We start from the raw sequence: 21908 nt of genomic DNA, 5'->3' as shown, positions 1-21908 counted from the left end.
TTCTCAACAAGGACATTAGGTCTGGGTCCTAATCTGCTGGCTTTAACAAAAGCTCTCTTCAAATACAACAAGTACATATAGAAAAAATAACCTCCTTATTTTCTTGTTAAAAAAGGAAATGGTGCTTTCTATAAACAAAAGATGCAATTTCCTGGACACAGACATAAGTTACAGTGAAGAGAGCTCAGAAAGCTTCAAATAAAATTGGCATTTGTTTAAAAGGATGATTTATGATTGGAAGAGGTTCAATCAGCCCATTTAGTCTGATAATTCTAGAAACGTCAGTGTAAAAAACCCTACTTTTTTTGCTTTCTGCTATACAGTGTCGCACAACCACATGACTGAAAACATGTTGCCTGCAGAAATGGGAGACACCGATCACATAAGATTTGCTTGTATGATGTCAACACTGATTGCCTTGTCCAACAAGAGGTTCAACAACCTTCGGATACCGAGGTGCAGTCCTTAGCAGTCGTTTCACATGTGTGAGCTTCGCCTGCTTCTGGTGCCCAAGGACACCCGAAGCCTCGGCTCTCTTGCTTTATAATGTTCATTGAAGTCCAATCTAAAGCTAAGAAACCGAAGGCTTTCGTCAGAGCTGGTTGTCAGCAGGACCAAGAACTGCTGGACGATTCCCTGAAGGAGAAAAAGAAACCCAAGAGACAGCTGACATCAACGAGTCTTTTGCACAGGAATGCCAGGTGTTGCACAGTCCTGGCAAGGAGGCAGAGGGAATCTGGGAAAGGGCAAGTGCAAGCATTTACAGCCAATTGTTAGCAAATAAGTTATGCTGGATTTACTCCTCCTGAAAAAACTCAGAGCTTCATTTTATCTTCAAACACCTGCCATGCACTTTAGAATCTTCAATGTGAACAGCTCAGTCATTTTAACAGATCCTCCCTTGCCCTGCTGGCCCTTGCCCTCCATCTGTCCAAAGGCTCCCGGGCTGCCACTGCACCAGCTCTCCCAGGGCAGCCCCATCACACCCAGGAGACCATTCAGGACCCAATTTGTGCCAACAGGAGACCTCACTTTTTATCCACGTTGCATGTACACTGCAGGCCAGCATTAGCCCTCAGCTTGCTTAAAAAATACGTAACTTGATGTAGGTTATACAGCAGAAAGCTGTTTATACAGCACCCAGCACAGCGGAGCATCTGCCGGTTAGGGCAGTCAGTGCTACAGACCCAGTCACTAAACTCTACGTGTTTGGAGTGCTTTTTATACGGGACTTGCACTGGGCATGTGGCAGGCGTGCTCATCTTCCCATTCAGCTCTAGCCAAGGGACTGCATGAGCTCCACAGCATGCAGGAAAGGAGAGGACTTTGGAAGGAATCACTTGAAGAGCTCATTCCTGTTCTCAACACTAATGTGGACACGCCCATAACTACAGCACCCCTTCCAGAGATGAGCACAGCTGGCCAGAGAAGTCCTGCATGGGAAATCTATAGTAGGGTTCAGCAGGAATACAGTCCAAGCTGCCAAAAGCTACACGGTCAACTTGTAGCAATCCTGCAGAGCCCCAAACCTGCTGTCTCTTTACAGCCTGCACTTATTTCCATTTTCCTCCGGGAGGGAGAGCTGCAATATTTGGATCGAGAAGCAAACTCCTCCCAGATTTGAAGTTCTTGCAACAAAGCTCAGGATTAGAAAAGAAGACAGCCTGTGTGTGTTCCCCCAAAGAGCTTATCCATTGCCCACTGCACTGTGCTTAAAATTGAGTGTTGGGCCCTTAATAAGGACCCTATCTGCAGTCTTTAACAGCAGTGACTTGCAAAGATGATGAGAAGAAACAGAATGCAGAAGGAATTTTTTTTTCAGATTACACCAGAAGACAGCTATTACTTCTACTCCTGGAAGAAGGAAGAGGCTTCCATAAAGAGACTACTCATCTTATCTTTGCCAGGGGAACATACATGATCACAAAACCTGCTGTCTACTGAGGAACAGTGAATACAGGCTTCTAAGTAGAGAAGCAAAAAATGAAGACCTAGATCCACAAACTGCACATGAGTACAGAAGTTACACCTACTTCATATTTGAAATTAATTTCTACATATGAAAGCTCAGCATCCATATTAAAAAATATATAATCTAAGGGGCACCTGGTAAAAGTGAGTGAGTATTCGCAACTGTGAGCACATTTTGGGTATTGAATCTTGAAATTCTTTCATCCTCTTGCTCTCTTCTTCATCTTCTGATGCTGTAACACCCCACTTGCCCTAGACAGAGACCAAATGAGTTAAGAGGTCAAGCATCACATAATGAAACTTGCTAATTGGGCCACTTTCTGCCCAGATAACCACAATGCTTATATAAACCAATCATTGCCATAGAAAGTTAAACATACAACCTCTAATATTTAAACTATCAGTTCCTGTGGTGGTTGACCAGCACATGAAAGAAATCTGAGGTTAGCAAAGCAGATGAGTCCCACATCAGCACTGTATGTCCCACAGACTGATACTAGGGAAGCAGTCATGAAGCTATGGCATTTTTTGCAAAAGAGTTCAGAACATTAAAGCCTTTTCAATTTCCTTCACCTAAAACAGCCCTAAATTTCTCATTGTTCAAATCCCGCTGCAGAACCTAATCACCTAGATGTTTTGGGCAAGACCAAAATGAAAACTACCATTCAGCAGCTTCCTTTGAATTCACTAGCTACTGCTGATGACTTTCATATTTGTCCCAACTACATCTTTCATTTTTCCCGTACTTCTACATGTTATCTAAAAATCCTTCATATATCAAAAGACAAGCATATCTGCCTCAGTTTTCATATTCTAGTAATATCCTTATTGTACCTCAAGCTCACGCTGTTTCTTCCTCTCTTCAAATTGCAACCTCAGCTGCAACTCCTCCAAAGCAGCTCTGTACATTGCATCTTGGGCATTCTGGAGCTCAATGATCTGATCAAAAACTGCTCGAAGCTGGTTGAGAAGTACCTGTGAGACAGTTTAGCAACAAAACAGTGAAACAGTTGCACAGCAGAAGTGTTTTAAAGCTACTACCACATCTCCGAACAGGAGTAAATTAAAACTTTTTCACACAGCTGGAGAGGCTGTTTTGCAAAGCCCAAAGTCAGTTGCTGCACGATCACACGGCTTCTTAGGATCAAAAGCAACTGACCCACATCATAACAAGTTTCATAATCAGCATCTGTCACTATGTGTGGGAAGTGTGTACAGAGCCTACCATAATAAAGGTCTTGGAGGAAGAAAAGTGACTGCTCCCCTTAATCCTATAACATAGGAACCATCTTAGACTAGAATAAAATAATTTCAATTGGAAGAGACCCTCAGGATCATTGAGTCCAACCATAACCTAACTCTAGCACTAAACCATGTCCCTAAGAACTGCATCTAAACGCTTTATAAACACCTCCAGGGATGGTGACTCCACTGCTTCCCTGGGCACCCTGTTCCAATGACTGACAACCCCTTCAAGGAATAAACTTTTTCCTAACATCCAATCTAAACCTCCACTGGTGCAACTTGAGGCCATTTCCTCTCATCCTGTCACTTGTAATTTGGGAGAAGAGACCAACGCCCTCCATGCTACAACCTCCTTTCAGGTGGTTGCAGAGAGCGATAAGATCTCCCCTCAGCCTCCTTTTCTCCAGGCTAAACAGCCCCAGTTCCCTCAGCAGCTCCTCATCAGACTTGTGCTCCAGACCCCTCACCAGCTTTGTCACCCTCCTCTGCACTCTCTCTAGTACCTCAATGTCCTTCTTATGATGAGGGTCCCAAAACTCAACACAGGATTCAAAATGCAGTCTCACCAATGCCGAGTACAGTGGCACAATCACTTCTCTAGTCCTGCTGGCCACACTATTCCTTATACAAGCCAGGATGCTGTTGGCCTTTTTGGCCACCTGGGCACACTGCTGGCTCAGCGTCTTCCCTTAAACACATAAGCCAAGATCAGAAAGCTACAATTTAAGGCAAAGGAGAAGACTTACCCTGGAATCACTATCCAGCAAGCACCGAGCTATGATTGTGTCTAGAAAAACTTCATGAGCTGCAATGATGTGATCCAAGTCCTGTGCTTGTTGGACCTTGTTCCAGAGTTCATCCCACGAACATTCAAGTACCTAGAACAATGATTCGGGATTGGGCTGTTTTGATTTGCTAGATGATAAGCTCTTCAAAATTTAAGACACACAACATATACAGGGTATTAAAAAGTACTTCATTTTTAAGCAACTAATTGGGTGGATAGAGTATACCTCAAATGTAATGTAATACTGCATTTGATGAATGAAATGGACCATTTCTGATGCCAGAACGTGACACTGATGCAGCACCCCAGAAAGCTCTGTAAAAAATCCAAAGAGATGGCATGTTAAGGACCGCAAGGACAGGCACAGCCATCAAACCATCTTGGTAAACTTTTTTCTACCAAATCAAATATTTCACGAAACAATCACTAATCTTGGATGGTAGCAGCAATACTTGCTGGCAACAGATGAGCAATGAAAATTGCACAATTAACTTCAAGAAAATGTGAGCTTAAGATGACACCAACTGCGTGCTAAGAAAGTGCTGGAAACTGAACAACACTCTCTAAGTCTCAAGAGACCAAAACACAGTTAACGCCCCGTGTGTTCTTCTGGTTGAAAATCTGAGGCCTCAGATTTGCGCTTGCTTCTGCAGCCTCTCGCATCTCTTACCGTAAGCCTTCAAAACACAGAGCATATGTTGCATTACTTAGCTACACTGGGACCAAAAGAGAGGGCAGCTATGATAGGGGTAGAGAATTTCTGTCTCAGACGGTCCAGGTTCAACTCCCTGATGCACCACAGAGACTCACAGGTAAGTCACTAATGGTCTCAGCTGCTCACCTGTAAGCAAATGTAATTCTGTTGCAGAAAGGTATTATCAAGATGACCATCAAATGCAAAAATTCTCTGGAATGAAGATACTCAGCCTTCTAGAATCAGGCAGATATTCAAACAGAGGAAGCAGTTTCTAAAAAGCTGTTAAAGTAATTTGCCACTGCAGACAAGCTGTGAGACTAGTACAAAAGGAATTTTACATTTTCTTATCTTCAGATGTTACAGAACCATCCAATGATCTGACAGATATTACAAGAAGCTACTCTGTTCTTCATTTCATATGTCTTTGCAGGAAGACAATCCCTGAGACATTATGCTGCATCTGCTTTAAATAGAGTCAATAAAAAAAACCTTCAGGGTTGGTTAAACAACAGAAATTCCTCAACACTGGTGCATTGGATATATCTGTGTTTCTTCTTCAAATTCCCAATAGGAAAAGACCAAGCTTGACACTAGTCTCTAGAAGTACTCCTTTAAAGCATTAAAATCTCTGGCTGTTAGGCCTTTTTGGGAATTACGAATAAAGCTATCCTTGAAAGTCAATGCTACTTCTTCATGGCTGAAAAGCAAAAGACCCTGCAGCTGCTTCCTCCTGTCAGTTACTGTCTTCCATTTGGTGCTCTGTAACTGGAAGGCCAAGGTACTGTTTCGGAGGGAGAGAAAATAAAATCAAGTTCTACTACTTCTTCATAAATCAGTGCTGGAGTGGACTCTCCATGTGTTTCAGAAAAAAATCCTACTCACAGCTTCCAACTCAGACATGCCAGTGAGCAAGAAAAACTCCTGTGCTGCCTTCTGCCTGGAGGGACACGTCTTTATAAACATACTCTTCTTTGTCAGAGGCACAAACTGAGAAATACAACACTCACTCCTTCTGCCAACAATAGCCATAAGAGCTTGGGCAGGATTTTAAACTGCTCCATTACTTAAAACACAGCCAAGCCTAAAGGTGACAAAAAACTGAGCCTTTATTTGCAGAAGATTGCTCCATGGCAAAGCATAAGAAAGACCTCCCAAAGCCAGGGGGAAGGGGAAAGAAAGGAAGAAAAACCTAACTTCCTTCTGAGAAGGAAATAACGAAACCCTAGCAATAGGCAAGAACTTCAGCCTGAAGACGCTCAGGTGATGAGAATAAAATCTTCTAACTGCACCACAGTCTCAAAGGAACAGAAAGCAAGAATGCAATAGACCACTGGTTTTGAGTCAAACAAGCACTTATTTAGGCCAGGGAAAAGTCAGTAAGCTAAATCCTGTCTCACAGAAAGGAAATCTAGTCATTCCATACAGTTCCAGAGTTCAGCCTTGTGCACTGGAGCAGACTTTACCAGAACTTGTTTCCCCATGACCTTCTGAGGCCAAGGAGTCCACTCCCACCCACTAAACAGTTTCTAATTGAGAAAACATAAATATATTTTTGTAAATATTTCTATGCCATAAAGAAGTGTAACCCTCAATAAACCCCTCAGTGAAACTGAGAGGAAAGAGTACTTAATAGTTTTCCTTTTTTCTTCTCAAACATCAGTTTTTCTTATCTTAGCCTCTCCTGTTCTTAGGTAAACAAAAGCACAGGGAATGAATGAAGGTAAAACTAGTAAATTCAGAAGGGTGCATGTATGAGACTTAACTACTTCCAGCACAAGAGGGAGACACAGAGTACAGATTGCAAGGAATCAGAGATGAACAAAAGGGGATGGGAGAGTAACAATCTCTTTCCAGAGACATGGTGGTTTTGTTCACTCACTGCTAGAAAAACTCACAACCAAGGATTAAGTAAAACAAATAGGAAACCTCCACTTCCAGTAATGTTATTTTATCTTCATCACCATCTACAATTAAAGTCAAATCAAAGGAGTAACAAAATATAAAATTTACCTGTCCCAATAAACTTTCCCCCCTGCCTCTTAATACAGTTTAAACTAAGATGCAGTCAGCTAACTCCAGTTTATAAGCATGCCATTCCTTTGGGCCTCTCTCACCTGGCATACTTTTCAGAAGCTTTGCATTGCACATGTGCCCTTTCCATATATCAGTAAGAATATACTCCATTCGCTTTGCTCTCCAAAGGAAATTAAATACTCTTAGATAGTGGCTCATGCACTCCCGTGTAAATACCTACAACACAAACAAAACATCAGTCCAAATTTAATACACATACCATGTGTTCAGAAGGACTAAGAACCTCTTCACAGTCCATCTTATCTGACCCATGCAGTTTATTGGTTAATATTGTCAAAACAAATTCCCTGGAAACCCCAGAGCTTCAGGGAAGATCCTCCCTCAAGGGCTGAACTGCGTCACCCAACATTCACATAGGCCCAGAGCACTGTGGGAAGTGTAAGAAGGGGTGAACATGACAAATCCTAAACATTCCGCTCTTTTCAAACTATGTATGTATGTGAATATTCCTTCTGTTGGTCAGACTCACATTTTGATGTCCTGTTAAAAAAAGTTCTTTACAAATTCTTTATTGAGGATAAATGCTTTCTGATCAATACTCCAGCTATTTTCTCTGCAGTTCTAATGAACACTACCTATCAAATGTCATTTAGACAGTACAATTAGGTTATCCTCATATACATTCTTCAGTTCCTTGCAAATTATCCTGAATTAGCAGCTACAGACTAGTAATAATAGAAGAAGGGGAGCACTCCATTTATTAAGTACTTGCTAAAATCTCTGCTGGAACAAATGAATTACCAATTTTCAGTAATGATTTTTTTAAACTTAGCTTTTTGGCACTCACAGTTACTTCATAAAAACTGGGATTTTGGCTCAACTGTTTATACAGTGGGTGTATCCTAAATGCTAGAAAAAAAAAGAAAAAAGAAGTTGCTCTGATCTTACACTCAGGAATAAAAACCAAAAGGTTATTTCATTAAAAAAATATTTAGCAATTTAACTCAGTATCTGAGATATGTTCATAGTCAGCAGTATACATTACCGTTGCTATTGGCCCATCAACATGATAGTCTAAGCTGAAGACATCCCATCCAGTGTCCCCAGGAGATACCTGTATTAAAGAGATACATCACTTTCAGTGTATAACCAGACCATGCCAGTGCCAAAGAGCAATTCTTGCTTACTTGTCATTCTCCACAGCCTATAAAAAACTCAAACATCCACATCCATACAGAATACAGGAGTTCTCTGTCAAAAGTAGTACCATAAGCAAAAACAGATGAAGTTTGACACCAGGATAGGATTCGTCTCACAAAAATGTTGATGTTTGTAACGTCAATGTTTTCCCACTGGAGCTAGTAAAGTAAATGAAGGGAAGGAAAAACTTCTTAGGCAGGACTCAGCCTAAGGTATAGACTTATTCCAGATGCTACAATACCTAAGTTAACTTTCACCTCTGAGACTGGAGCTTCTTGTTAACTCACGTTTCTTACCCAGAGGTCTCTTTTATGAAACACACTTTAATTGCTTTGCTCTTTGTACTGGTGACCAAGAGACCATCCCCCAGGTTCTTGTAAGAGCAACAGAAGTAGGAGCTGTTTGCAGAACCTCAGATGAGGGCCAAGAACATCAGTTACTGTTAGACCCCAAATACTCAACTTTGTATTGTCAATGAAATGGCTGTAAACGCACAGCTTGAAATACAAATAGACAATAGGAAGGAAATGGGAAAATAAGAGAAGACTTATTAAATGAGGTTTACATGATTCAAAGTAGACTTCGGTGGAAGGAGGGGGGGATGTATTTACTATATGCAGATATTAAAATCTTGTTTCATATAGATGTCCACATGTATACACACACAAAAAACGGCTATGTTTCAGGTCAGAGTCAACATGATGCAACAGACCTCCAGAAGTCGAACATCCAGTCGTTTGAGAATCTCGGGATTATCAAACTGGGCATTAGTTGCCCTCACCGCTGTCTCAAGGATTCCAGTCAGATTATGCTGATATAAGGTTGTAGCTGGTCGTGCAAGCTCCGGTCTGGTGGTTATGAAACAAACAGTCATGGTATATTACTGAGATATTCTGCAGCAGCAGTTTGGTAGTAACTGCAACACAGAGTGAAACACTTCTCTTCCAAAGCCTCTCATATTACTCCCTCACTCTTAACCACAAAAAAAAATAATCAATGAGCAAAATATTTCAAACTGTCTGTTCACATGCAGCTATACACCCAAACATCAGCACGAGGAGTAACTTTATCCTCCTTTAACAACAGTAACCTGAAATTACCAGGGTTGCTAGCATAACTATTCTGTAACTTTAGTTGCATTCATATCTAAAATGATGCAGATGACAGCATTAACATACCAAACCAATAATTTCATTTCATTTCATTTCTGAGAGATCTACTGATAGACACCTCACAGGCCTAGAACTGCTGGCAAAAGCACACAAACACACCCCCTCTATGGAACTTAAACTTTCCAAAGAGCTGCAACAAGCACCTTGTGCTGCTCCTCTCTCCCATGATCACTACTAGAAAGACCCTCACTACTAATTGCTCAAATGTGATACTTACTCCACAAACCAACCTTATTCTGTTTCACACTGATTTTAATTTAAAAAAGCATGGTCATGTACAAATCACCACCAGACCACATTAATTTTGATTTACAAACAAGTTAATGGGAGCTCTATTACAAAGCCTGCCTTCTAGATCAAAGGAAAGCTTTGTAAGAGACATCTTCGGTAGACTAAGTTTCATCAGTAGCATCGGCATGTACAAGCACTGAGCTTGTAAATACAGTTTCAGAACTAAAAGTGATACCTGTAGGTGCACTCAAGATCTTAAAACAGAGGATGGTGAGGCATCAATTAAATTTTTAAAAATGCACTGAGGCATTGACACAATGTTTTGGACCAAATACCTGCAAAATAGAGAAGCCTAACAGTCACAGTAATGCTAACTAGTGGCATAAAAAGCAAGAAAACATTTCTGCTTAAACTTGCTGACAAGCATGAGAGAAGCGCTAACATCCTTGAGGTTCTCACAGGGTCAAGCATAAAGATATCTGTACTAGTGCAGCTTCCCAAGACATTGTGAAATGGTACTTGTATATAATTCCCATCAAAAAGGAAAAACAAAGTTGAAGCCTCAGGGTCAAAGAAATTACACCCAAAAATAGAATTTAAAAGTTGTTCAATTAAACTTTCGAGTAGTAAGATACTTAAAGGGTCTTCTTCCAAAAGCAAAACGATTTCTGTGGTGATCGTGCATATTTGCAAGCATCAGAAATTCAACAGAACTACCCTTCCTACTGTCTTACTTGAGCAAGTCCATTAAATGTCTGATAAAGTCTCCTTGACCAAGTAGTAAGTAGCGCCTCATGGCCTGCATGTGTTCTAGTAAATTGTACTTCTTATTGAGAACATCTAGCAGGTATTTGCTGGTCTCAAAATAAGCTGCATCAATTTTCTCTTGAAATGCATTTTCCAGATCTGTGAACAAATCAGCAGCTAAAAGAAAAAAAAAAAAGTTAAAATTAAATTAGTATTATTCCAAAATTGGGGCAAACAAGCTCTGGAATCAAAACATATGAATAGAGAAATTGTTATTTATTCTGATCCACTATATTATACATTTGGTACAGCAAAAGTGAAAGCAAGTCTAAAGCAGCCCATACTTCAACATTATTTTAACCTGTGCCCAGCTTGTACTCTCAAAATCACAGAATCGACTAGGTTGGAAAAGACCTCAGAGAACATCAAGTCCAACCCTTGGTCCAACTCCAGTCCATTTACTAGATCATGGCACTAAGTGCCATGTCCAATCTCAGTTTAAAAACCTCCAGGGACGGCGAGTCCACCACCTCCCTGGGCAGCCATTCCAATGCCTGATTACTCTCTCCGTAAAGAATTTCTTTCTAATATCCAGCCTAAATTTCCCCTGGTAGAGTTTAAGCCCATGCCCCCTTGTCCTATTGCTGACTGCCTGGGAGAAGAGACCAATCCCCACCTGGCTATAACTTCCCTTCAGGTAGTTATAGAGAGTGATGAGGTCACCTCTAAGCCTCCTCTTCTCCAGACTAAACAACCCCAGCTCCCTCCGCTTCTCCCCATAGGTCTTGTGTTCAAATCCCTTCACCAGTCTTGTTGCTCTTCTCTGGACCCGCTCCAGCACTTCAATGTCTTTCCTGAACTGAGGGGCCCAGAACTGAACACAATACTCTAGGTGTGGCCTCACCAATGCAGAGTACAGGGGAAGGATCACTTCCCTTGTCCTGCTGACCACGCTATTTTTGATACAGAATAGTGCCAAATGTAATTTTAGGGCTGTATAAATTTAATTACTTGGCCCTTTGAAGGCAACCATGAGGCTGATGTGGTCACCCATGAAAATGAGTTTGACACCCCTGCTCCAAGTATCTTTCCACAAGATGCTCTCAGCCTCATGGACAAAGCAGAAGAGAGAACAAGACAACCAAAAAAGAGTTATAAGCTAATACACCTTCAGCTACTGGACACAGAGGTTGGGCCTAGGACTAGCTGAAGGCACAGGCAAAGCCAGCAGGCAGTTGCCCAGTTTGCCCATGGCAAGCCTACCGAGTCACACATGCTGGTCCTGCCTCCACTCAAGTAGGGGTGATCATGTCTAAGGCAGCACCTATGGCTAAGGACACATGGACCAGCCTCAATTTCTTGTCATCTCAAGCAGAAAAAAAAAGGAAAAAAAAAAACAAACCACAAACTTTCTCCTCTCCTTAGTGCTGCCCTTGCCTGGAGGGAAGTGACCTGGCCACAGCCCTTTATCTCTGAGACTGGAAAATTCAAGATTACATGTGTAGCTGTAATGCACCATCTCTGCATACACACACACACGCCAACACAGGCGATACACCATCCCTGTTTGACATGCAAAACTACCGACAAAAAAAAAGAGTAAATCGCTTACATCAACAACCAAGAGGCCTAAGCCCAAGTTTATAAAGCTGTGAAAAATTATCTCGGGACACTGCAAAAAGACAGAAATGGGTCAAGAAAGGCTCAGGCAAAAAGCACTGACAGACAGGTCCCATAGGTTGCTATTGAATGTAATGGTCTCATGTCATGCCTGGTTTGGGAGTTCCCAAACTGTGGACAGCTAAAGGTCAGATCTAGGATCACTTTATCTGCCTTTTTTACTGTCCTTCTTCCCCGAGTGCCTGCTACAATCCCCTGTCAGGCAACATGACCAACTTCTACACTGTTCTTCACCTCTGGCTTCCTGTTCTAACGAATGTTCTAACAGCTTTTTACATCATGATTCCTTCAGCATCAAAAGGAAACTGCGGAAACATGAGTTAAGGTTCCAAAGCAAATTAAAGAAATAAATACCACCACCACCAAAAAATAATAATAATAAAAAAGCCCACACAACATCAAAACAGAAAAAAAACCAAATCCACCCAAAATCAGCCAGACCCATCAAACATTCAGATTAAAAATGAAAAAAGCATCCAGAATTGAGGCTAGCACCCTAGCTTTCCATCATCTTATTACAAGTAAATATCCAAAGGGCAGTCTCAAGATATTGTCATATGGCACAGACAAGGACAACAGGACACATTTCCAACACCAGTGATACATAATGTTCTTTCTGTATTGAATGGGTAAAGTGCCCTAAACACAAATGTAGTTTCGTGCAGAATTAAGGCAGGGCAATACTATGAGGTATTTAAGCTGCAGCCCATAAGCTCAGCATGCCTGCAGCACACTGCAGATAGAGTGGATAACACCCGTTTCTAAAACTACACTTCTCTTGGAAACACATATTCTCAGCACTTAAGATAATGTACTTGCTTTGAAGCTCTCATCCCCTACATAATAGAGAACCTATATTTGTGCGGATCATCCATTCACTCAAGGAGAGAGAAACAAGTGAAAATTTAAAAAAAAATATTGGAATAGCATGGCCATAAACACTGTAAAGTGGTGGAAGTAGTGTAGCTAAAGAATGGTTTTGCCTTTTTCAGGAGTAGCTCGCAAGATGATGATTCAAATGCATTTTACAGCCCTTATTCACTTAACCTTGACCCCCTTCTGCACTTTAAGCACATCTTTGACTGGGCAAAGCACCATACATTGTACAAATACCACACTACTAGACAAAATGTTCTTGCAGATGTGAAAGGGATTTTATTATTAGAACACCTTTCACAGAGGTACTCATTCATGCTTAAAGTCCATGCCATGAAGAATTAATATAAAAACTAGTCCAAGATTAACCTGGAGAAGAAGAAGAAAAAAAAAAAATCTCACAAAACCAAGCTTTGAAGTCACATATAATAAAGACATATCTGAGAACAGGAATAACAGAGAAGACATTGTACAAGGTGTCCAAAAGTGCAAGGAAGATGTTCTTAGAAAACTAAGTCAATAACTAGACAGAAAAACAAGTGTTTAGATAATTCTTCTCTTGGCAAAAGGTGTATTTACTAGCAAGACATCATTATACTTCTAAAAACTATGTACAAAATTGCATCAGAGAAATTATCCCAGTGATCTACATCTTAACTATTGGACTCCTTCTGATATATTAGATGAATTATAAAAAGAAGTTATAGTAGTAAAGTATGACCTTCACCAGAAGAAAGCAAGTTGTCTTTTCTCCCAGATGTAGCAGCATCCACTGCATTACCTTACCTCCCTTCTTAGTATTTACACAAGAAGTCTCAATTTTTTACAGATTTCTTATTTGCAATCTTTCATCATAACAATGTTAATTTAATTACAAAGAAAATGGCACCAAAGAATAAACACAAATGATACATAACTTTTCATTCATTAAGACTGAAATCATATTTGTTTCTTTTTAGAAGAACCTGAAGGAATTCAGATAGTTAAGTTTCGGTTGGCATCCCCAATTTTAAGTAATCTTCAAAAATAATTTTATTAACCTTCCACATACTCAGTTTTCTTCGGACATATGATAGTGTTAGAGTTCATTTACAGAAAGGCTTCTTTCATGCCTGTTTTTAATGCTCATTCTCTTACTTATAACTAACGCACTATTTATTATTTTTTTAATCACAGAATTAATTCAGTATTATTATGGAGTCATCCAATGAAGTATCTTCGATGAGAAGTCACAAGCACTAAATTGCTATTGTGGCACTCAAGAATATCCCTGCCCCCACCCCAGCCCTCTCAACAAAATTCAGCTGAAGGCAGACTGGTTTCTGAATGGTTTCATTCAGAAATCCGGTACATCAACCAACACCCAGCAAACCCATCAAATTAAGAAAATAAAATGACACACATGCATCTTCATAAATCTTTCGTTAAATGCAAATATCCATTAGAATACCTGTATTCTAAAGCAGATGAGATTTTCATACTCCTTTCCAACCCCATGTCAGTTCACAGTCTAAACCGCATATTGCCCAGAGCTCAGTTCAAAGGGAAGAAGTTGACAAACACTGATACTCTACCGTCTTTTGAAGACTCTGTCGATTTGGCCACAGCAATCATCTTTGTGGATGGAGTTTGATCATGACAAACTTGATGCAAGAAGTTTATGGATTTTCCTATTAGTAGGACCTGAACAAAAAAAAGGATTTTTTTTAAAAGTGATTTGCATATAATAAACCAAACAAAACAAAAAACCTGCAACATCACATAAAAACCAACACCAAACAGAAAGCCACCCACAACCACCAGGACAACAGGATATATTGTCATGTTTCTGTGGCCTTAGCTTCACAATCCCAACCACAGCAATCCAGAACTTCAATGCCAACACAAAATCTTTTTAAACACAAATTTCTTTCCCCGCTTTGAGACCACCTTAAACAAAGTTTATCAGTTCGAGAATCAAACACAGAAACAGTCTTCCTCAACAAACAATTCTAAAAATCTTAATTGTTAATTTTCATCTCTATTTTCTTAATGGAAATCTAAACAGCAGCATAGAGCAAACAAATCAGAAGGCTAATTTTCAAATTCATACCTTTTTTGATTGCTCCATTGTAATAAAAGAAGGGATCATTGATTTCCTCAAAGTGTATTTGTCATGCCACAACCGATCAGTTTTAACTGTAGGATCTGAAGCTACAAAAAACTGTAGATTGAAATAAATATTAAAAAAGAAAAGATGAAGGCAAGCTCTCCTCTAGTGTTTCATTTCTGTATTCAGAAAACTGTATAAATATTCCAAGTTGTTCTTCTAACTTAAAGAAAAAATCAGAGCTAATTTGCAGATTTGTCCTGGCAATTGATAAGTAAATTGTATGTTGCCCAATATGAACTCTGAAGAAAAAAGTTAAAGAACAGCTCGCATAATTTAATCTCCCCTGTACATTATGAAACCTTGATGACCTGAGGGTAAAGGGTACTATCTGTAAAATATCCACTATGAAATATGAAAGTGTATAGCTTATTCCAGCAATTAGTTCTACAGTTATGGCAGGAGATAAAGTCCAGAATACAAGATATACTTATATTTTACTGGTCCTATTTTTACCCAAGCCTTTTTGGATTTCTTCCTATTGTAACAGATGCAGAAAACAAAACAAACAAACAAATACCCACACAACCCCACACCACACACAAGAAATCCTGCAATTGAACTGGTGATCAAATGCTAAGGTCCTCAACTCCATACAACAGAATACTTTCATCTGTAAGAAACTAAAACTACATGATTAGTTTTGTTAAAATGACTTGTAGATGGATTCTGTCTTCATCCTGTAAAACAAGACAACCATTTCTTGGACAAGACCTTTTTTTTCACTGCCTCCAAATACCATTTCCACCAAGAATGACCAATGTATTTGCTCAACAACTGTGTCTATGATATGAAAATTGTAGCTTTCAGTATACCACATCCAACAGATTTTCAGTATTAAGAACACTCTCACAGTGCAAATGTAAATTTTTAAACAAAGAGTTGAAAGCTAACGAATTATATAAAAAGCAAAAAACCCCATCTCACACGTCTGAGGAGTAGCTGGGAAAAAAAAGTGACTATTTTACAGCCAGAAAGATTCATAGACATTTCACACAAGTCTCCTAATGCTGACCTTAAAGATCAGCTGTGAGTGATATTTGTACTCATTTTAATTTTGACTCAGATGGACAGTTTCAGAAATCAGACATCATATTTCACACTCAAGCGAAGTTACTCAGATGTGTCTCAGAAGTGCTCAGTTCATTTTAAAAAATGATTCTTTGGCTTCTTCAGACCAAAAAAAAAAAAAAAAAAGTAAAGTCATTTTAACAACAGTGTACTGATTGGAGACAGGAATAAGAGTTAGGAGAGCTTAAAAAGCCATAAAACCATTTCTATGAAGAAAAAGGGCAGTTACTAGAACTTGCTGTTACAGAAGTCAGAACAAATAACTCTATACATTTTCTAGAGGAACTCCGGAACAATAAACCTTTTCTACCCAATTTGACAACCCCAAGTCATTTACGAAGCTGAGGATAACAGTAAGTAGTCAGAGCAGAATATTTTGAACTTTATTCCAAATGCAAGGCTTGCATTCTAAACAAGTACAAAGAACTCTGCATATATTTATTATCATTACACTATACACATTACACACTTCTCTCTTCAGAAGCAAGCATCTATTGTTAGTCCACCATTCTGCCTCTAATAAACAGATTCAGGATATGATTCACTGAAGACAACACACATCGCTGCAACCTCCAGATATCACACTCACTGAATCCATTAAGAGAGTCACATTTCACATTGTTATTGTATATGTTACTTAGTCATATGTTATACATTTCTACCACAGTCTACTCTTCAAATTCTCCTCTAAGCCTCTCACAGATTATACTCCCACAAAGCCAACAAAGAGATGACAAAATATTTATTGCATCACATACATTACCTCATGGTATGTATCTTCCAGCTCTCCATCATAAATCCAGCGATAAAGGAAATTCAGTACAGGATGGGATACCAGGCCAAGAATGTGCTGAACCAGAGATCTCATGTAGGGATCTCCTGTTTTAGTATAGGCATGAACTGCTGAGGCAAGTTCACCCCCTTTTCTCCCTGTAAGATCATAGTGGAAAAGAACAGAAATGTACTAGACTTAAATTCCGAAGCCATTGATTTTAACTAGTCATATGTCACTCAGAGCTTGCTGAACAGCAATTCTAAAAAAACCAGCAAAAGCACATTTTTTTAATGTTGACAGGGAATTCCCAGGTTTTAGGGCATGAATCATTGATCTCACTGAAGCATTAAGCACAATTCTCTGACACTGTGTTCTGTCTAATTTATGGTAGCTTGGAGGAATAAAAGGTTGACTTTATGCTTCTTTTCTTCCTCAACACCCCCACCAGAAGAGCATTTAAGGAACCTTAGTATGTTTTCCTTCTCTCCTGTACCTGATTCTGTCTCAGATATTCTGAGTACATACAAACACACCTTTCCTGCCTCTTGGTTATCATTCCCCCCCAAAGCTCCTTTAAGCAATATCTCTTCTTGCAATTGAAGAATAAGAGACTGAAAAAAAAAAATAGATCTAGTACTTGTTTTGTTATTATGCTGCACAGCTTTAAAGCTTCTTGCAGCACAGGCTGTAGCATTAAAATTTTTCATTAATGTCTTAAAATTAAAACCATTTTTTTTTTTCCAAATCATTACCAATTCCAATAATCAATGTAAAACAGATGTTGTGAGCCTTTCTTGTTCAAGATACTCTTTCCCAATAGCCACAATCTCCACTATTTTTTGAAGGCAGCAAAACTGAAGTATCCCTCAAGGAGCACAGCCTACTGGCCAAAGTTCTAACTAACTCTAACACCACTGCTCAGCTCTTTTTTGTGGATTGTCAACACAGCCACACATTATTCACAGATTTGTAAAGTTTCACTGTTTCACATTAATCTGCAGAGAAGTGGCAAATTACTCCTATATGCCATCACATAGAGAGGAATAGAGTAGTACTCATACACAATAAAGAGACTGAGCCAACCATTTCATACTGTATTAGTGGGGGGTTTTCCACAGTGCAAGATGACTAAAAGTAGGTGCTTAAAATTTGACTGATTTCTCAAGTATGTTCAGGTTTAAAAAAAAAAAATAATCCAGAAAGTGTACCAAAAAACCACTATAATTCATCATGTTTTTTCTTAAACTAAAAGAGAAAGAATCTGTGGATTAGCTACTCAAAAATTTCTAAAACATAACAGTAACATTACTGAGATCCACTTTTGGCATGACAACCACTCAAAGTTACATAGCTTCTCCAGAAATGTTAAATGAATGTTAAACAGACCTTGACAGTGATCAACAAGTGCTGCAAGGGTCTTTAACCTTATTTTAGGATCGTATGTCCAGACTAGAAGACGGCGAAGCGTTAAACTGCTCTCAAGTCCCAAATTCACGCCCTGATCATCTTCCAGTTGCAGCTGTTCAAATTAGAAACAGAAAGACACATCAAGGAACGAAAATGGCAAAACTGAAGCAGAACTGCTGTCCCATAGTTTTTTGTTCTGAAGTTAGCTTTCTACTAATACACTTGAAATAACCCATATTATATGTTCTCACATTAAACCATTGGGACAAAACCCAAAAGCCACACGAGTGGTAATAGAGAATCAAGTGCAGGTGAAAGGATGCAAACAAGCAGAAGTGGAATAGGGCAAACAGACAACAAAAGACAAGAAAGTTAAAGAAAGCAAGGTGATAGATAGTCACAAGAAGAGAAAAAGGAAAAGAAAAACAGAACAGAGATCCTGAAAGACAGCAACTACTGGCTAAAGAGACGCTCAGAAAAGAGTGAAGACAAACATCTAAAGGAGAGGAACAGTGCAGGAGGTAAAATTTCTATTACTGCACAGCCAGCTTATTTTAGTTCAACATGGGACAAATTCTGTTCAATGTCTTCCTTCAGAAGCCATCAGAACTTCAGTTAGGTACACAGAGAGATTAAGGAATTTCTACCACTGATAAAAAATTAAAAGCTATGAAAAGAAAAATCTGCCACAATGTGATTACCATGAATCTTCCAATACCTCATACAAATGCAGATGGGTAAGCAAGGTCAAGAACACAACCTAAGAATACAGAGGCAAGTTCCAGCAGTCCAAGCAGATCAACTCTTAGAAAAGATGCTCTGTTTCTTCTTCTATGCCACAACCAATCCACCACCCCATGCCTCCAGGTCTAGCACATTTTTTTTGCCAAATACAAAGTATCAGTTAAGACTAAAGCCATCCACATTAAGCTGAGCCTTAAAGTCAGTTGAATTCATAGAATCATAGAATGGTTTGGGTTGGAAGGGTCCTTAAAGATCACCTAGTCCAACCCCCTGCCATGGGCAGGGACACCTTCCACCAGACCAGGTTCCTCAGAGCCCCATCCAGCCAGGCCATGAACACTCCCAGGGACAGGGCATCCACAGCCTCCCTGGGCAAACTGCTCCAATGCCTCACCACCCTCACAGTGAAGAAATTCAGAAGCTTCTGGATGTTCCTGCATCCACATTTTGCTTTGTCTTTTTAAACTCATGTGGTAAAAATATGGAAATTGGCAACAAGAAAGATATATGAGCAAGAACTGCCCTTTGTCTTTAGGGAAGAAATTATAAACTTGCATTTTCATCACGGAAGTTTTAAAGGGGTGACTGTTTGAACAGTCTTGCTGGACTAGACCTTAAAAGCTTATGGAATAGTACACACTACACTCGGGAAGACTCTTTTCAAAGGAAGAAACACATCTGTGGAAGGCTCTGAAGGCATAATAAAAACTTACAGAGAAAAAGACAACACAGAACCCTTTGATGGTATTCTTATTATGCCTGAAATGATAACTGGAACTGCAGCTAACAACTTTTAAGCTGGCAGCCTGTATGATCTCCTGAATACAAGAATCCAGCATGCATTTAATTCCAAGACATAATTTTGAACATGTTATCAAGCAACTGAGATGTACAGTTTTGTAAAGAAAATGTCTTTCAAAGGAGTAGATTTTTTTCCATCACATTTATTTTAAAACTTGTAAGTTACCAAGCTCACCTCTGGGACGATCTGGCACAAGTCTTGAGAATGCTGATTTCTTTCTGAATGATTTCTGCTCCATCAATTATGAACGTAAGAAATGTCATCCTCTGTCAGAACCCTGGCTAGATGATCTACCACACTATCTCTAGTAATGACGAAGTGTTGAACAAGAAGAGAAAGCAAAGCTGATCTCTCTCTCTGCAGTCTGTCCCACTTAGGCTCCTTGCAGCCCAGCTGCAGTTTTCAGGACATCAGAGGATGAATCCTTGTGCAGCCCTTCTAATGGCAGTTTGCATACATGCCTTCCATAAATTTGTGTAATCCCTTTTTCAACCTGTTGATAGTGCCTTTTGCATTGACATGATAGGGAAACAAATTGTGCAAGTTGGCTCCTCTTCTCTGTTTTATATTAACCTCCTGCTAATTTCAGAGTGCCTCCTTTCCTCTTGTCACCATTCACCATATCCCACAACTTTGTGTTTGTCTTTTCCTTCCCTAGTTTGGAAGCCCCAGCCATAGCCATAGCCCCCCTGCGGCTGTTCCTCTTCAGCCTCAAGAGACTCGGCCCATTTTCCCTCTTTCAGACAGCAATTGTCCCATGTTCCTGAGGACTTTATCTGACGTTCTCCCTCCTTAGTCTCTACCTCCCCGATGTCTGAGAGGCTGCCATCAGGACTGCAGACCATGCTCCAGTGTCACACTGACACCCCCTGCCTTGTTCTCAGTGCCCATCTCCCTGACACCCAACTGCACGCCACGTCCAACTGTGCAGACAACCACCTGTGAGGACACCAAGATTTTTCCCAAACTGGGCCTGCTGATGCCAAGTTGGGCACCAGGGAAGCACACATTAGATTAGCTTCCTTACAGATATTATAAAAAAACCTTGTACTTCCCACACAGGGGCTCGCTGTCACCTATTTGCTCACACACTCCTTTTCATGTTGCTCCTTGCCATGGACAGAGCATCCAGAGTACCAATGTTAGCAACCTTTTACTGATAGACTGGAACATTTAACTCTGCCTTACCTTCTCCAGACCATCAACATCAACTAAAACTAGTGCCAGCATGTACCTTTGGAGCACACTACTGACCCTTCTCCATCCTGCAATGTGACCTTGTGCTTCCCAGCCTTCAAGTCAAAAGAGACTCTCTCCTCCACTCCTCCACTCCTCTCCTTCCTTCCTTCTCTCCTTCTTTCCTTCCTTTCACAGCCTCTGAGAAGGAATTTTGCCAGGGGCTTCTTGAAAATTCGAACATAATATGCCTCTGGGATCCCCTTAATTAAAGTGCTGAGGGACATCCCCAGAAACTCCAGCCTGCTAGTGGAGCAAAACTTTATGTTACAGACACTGTATTGACAATCAATGTGCTGAATACACTCATGAACTCTAACACTGGAGATTAATCTGGCAAGGAACATGGAAGAGCAAAAAGAAAAGCAGAAAAAGGAAGACTAGTGAAAATGTGGGTCCAACTATTGAATAGTGCTGGGAGAGTTGGGACAGAAAAATGGAAAAAAAAATGAGGTACTCAGTGCCTTCTATGCCTCTTTTTTTTTGGGTAGGATTTACCACTGGGAAAACCAGGCATCACCTGAGATCAGAGGTGAAGTCTGGAACAAGGGAGCCTTACTCCAACTGGAGAAAGAGCACGTTAAGAAACATTAAACAAAGTGGATATACCTAAGTCTATGAGACCTGACGGGATGCACCCACAAGTGCTGAGGGAGATGGCCAATGCCACTGCAAGGTCACTCTCAATTGTCTTTGCAACATCATTGCAATCAGAGGAGAATCCTGACAACGGGGAGAAAGCAAACGTCACTCCTCTCTTCAAGAAGAGGGATCCATAGAACTACACACCAGTGAGACCCACCTCATTCCCGGGGATGCTGACAGAGCAACTAATCCTGGAAACTATTTCCAAATGTATGGAGGACAAAAATGTCAGGAAAAAAGCTCATAGAAAGGAGAAAGAAGGGGACACATTTGTGGTGATGGAGTTTGTCTTCCCAAGCAAGTGTTAAGTGTGTAGAGGCTCTGCTTGCCAGGAAGCAGCTGGACATCTGCCTGCTGATGGGAAGTGGTGAACTTTGCTTTGCTTGCACACACAACATTTCCTTTCACTACTAAATTGTGACTAACTTGATTGACTTGT

General features: G+C 40.1%; 1 protein-coding gene across 2 annotated transcripts in view; it reads right to left on the bottom strand.

Moving 5' to 3' along the window:
* Positions 1-380: 380 nt before the first annotated feature.
* The window catches only part of TUBGCP3 (tubulin gamma complex component 3), a gene marked incomplete at its 5' end in the record, with an annotated part of 48004 nt that continues 26476 nt past the window's right edge, over positions 381-21908 (bottom strand). For both annotated transcript variants that reach the window (XM_080363825.1, XM_080363826.1), the window contains 13 exons: positions 381-636; positions 2107-2223; positions 2806-2946; positions 3963-4094; positions 4230-4318; positions 6815-6950; positions 7780-7848; positions 8647-8782; positions 10072-10261; positions 14215-14323; positions 14733-14843; positions 16624-16790; positions 18022-18154. In XM_080363825.1, coding sequence (XP_080219951.1) covers positions 478-636; positions 2107-2223; positions 2806-2946; positions 3963-4094; positions 4230-4318; positions 6815-6950; positions 7780-7848; positions 8647-8782; positions 10072-10261; positions 14215-14323; positions 14733-14843; positions 16624-16790; positions 18022-18154 — 1689 coding nt within the window. In that variant the 3' untranslated portion in view covers positions 381-477. The remainder of the gene's footprint in view (positions 637-2106; positions 2224-2805; positions 2947-3962; positions 4095-4229; positions 4319-6814; positions 6951-7779; positions 7849-8646; positions 8783-10071; positions 10262-14214; positions 14324-14732; positions 14844-16623; positions 16791-18021; positions 18155-21908) is intronic.

This window comes from Nesoenas mayeri (assembly GCF_963082525.1).
Source record: "Nesoenas mayeri genome assembly, chromosome: 1".
Classification (NCBI taxonomy): domain Eukaryota; kingdom Metazoa; phylum Chordata; class Aves; order Columbiformes; family Columbidae; genus Nesoenas; species Nesoenas mayeri.
The sequence above is the reverse complement of the archived record's forward strand: the minus strand, read 5'-3'. Positions and strand labels throughout refer to the sequence as shown.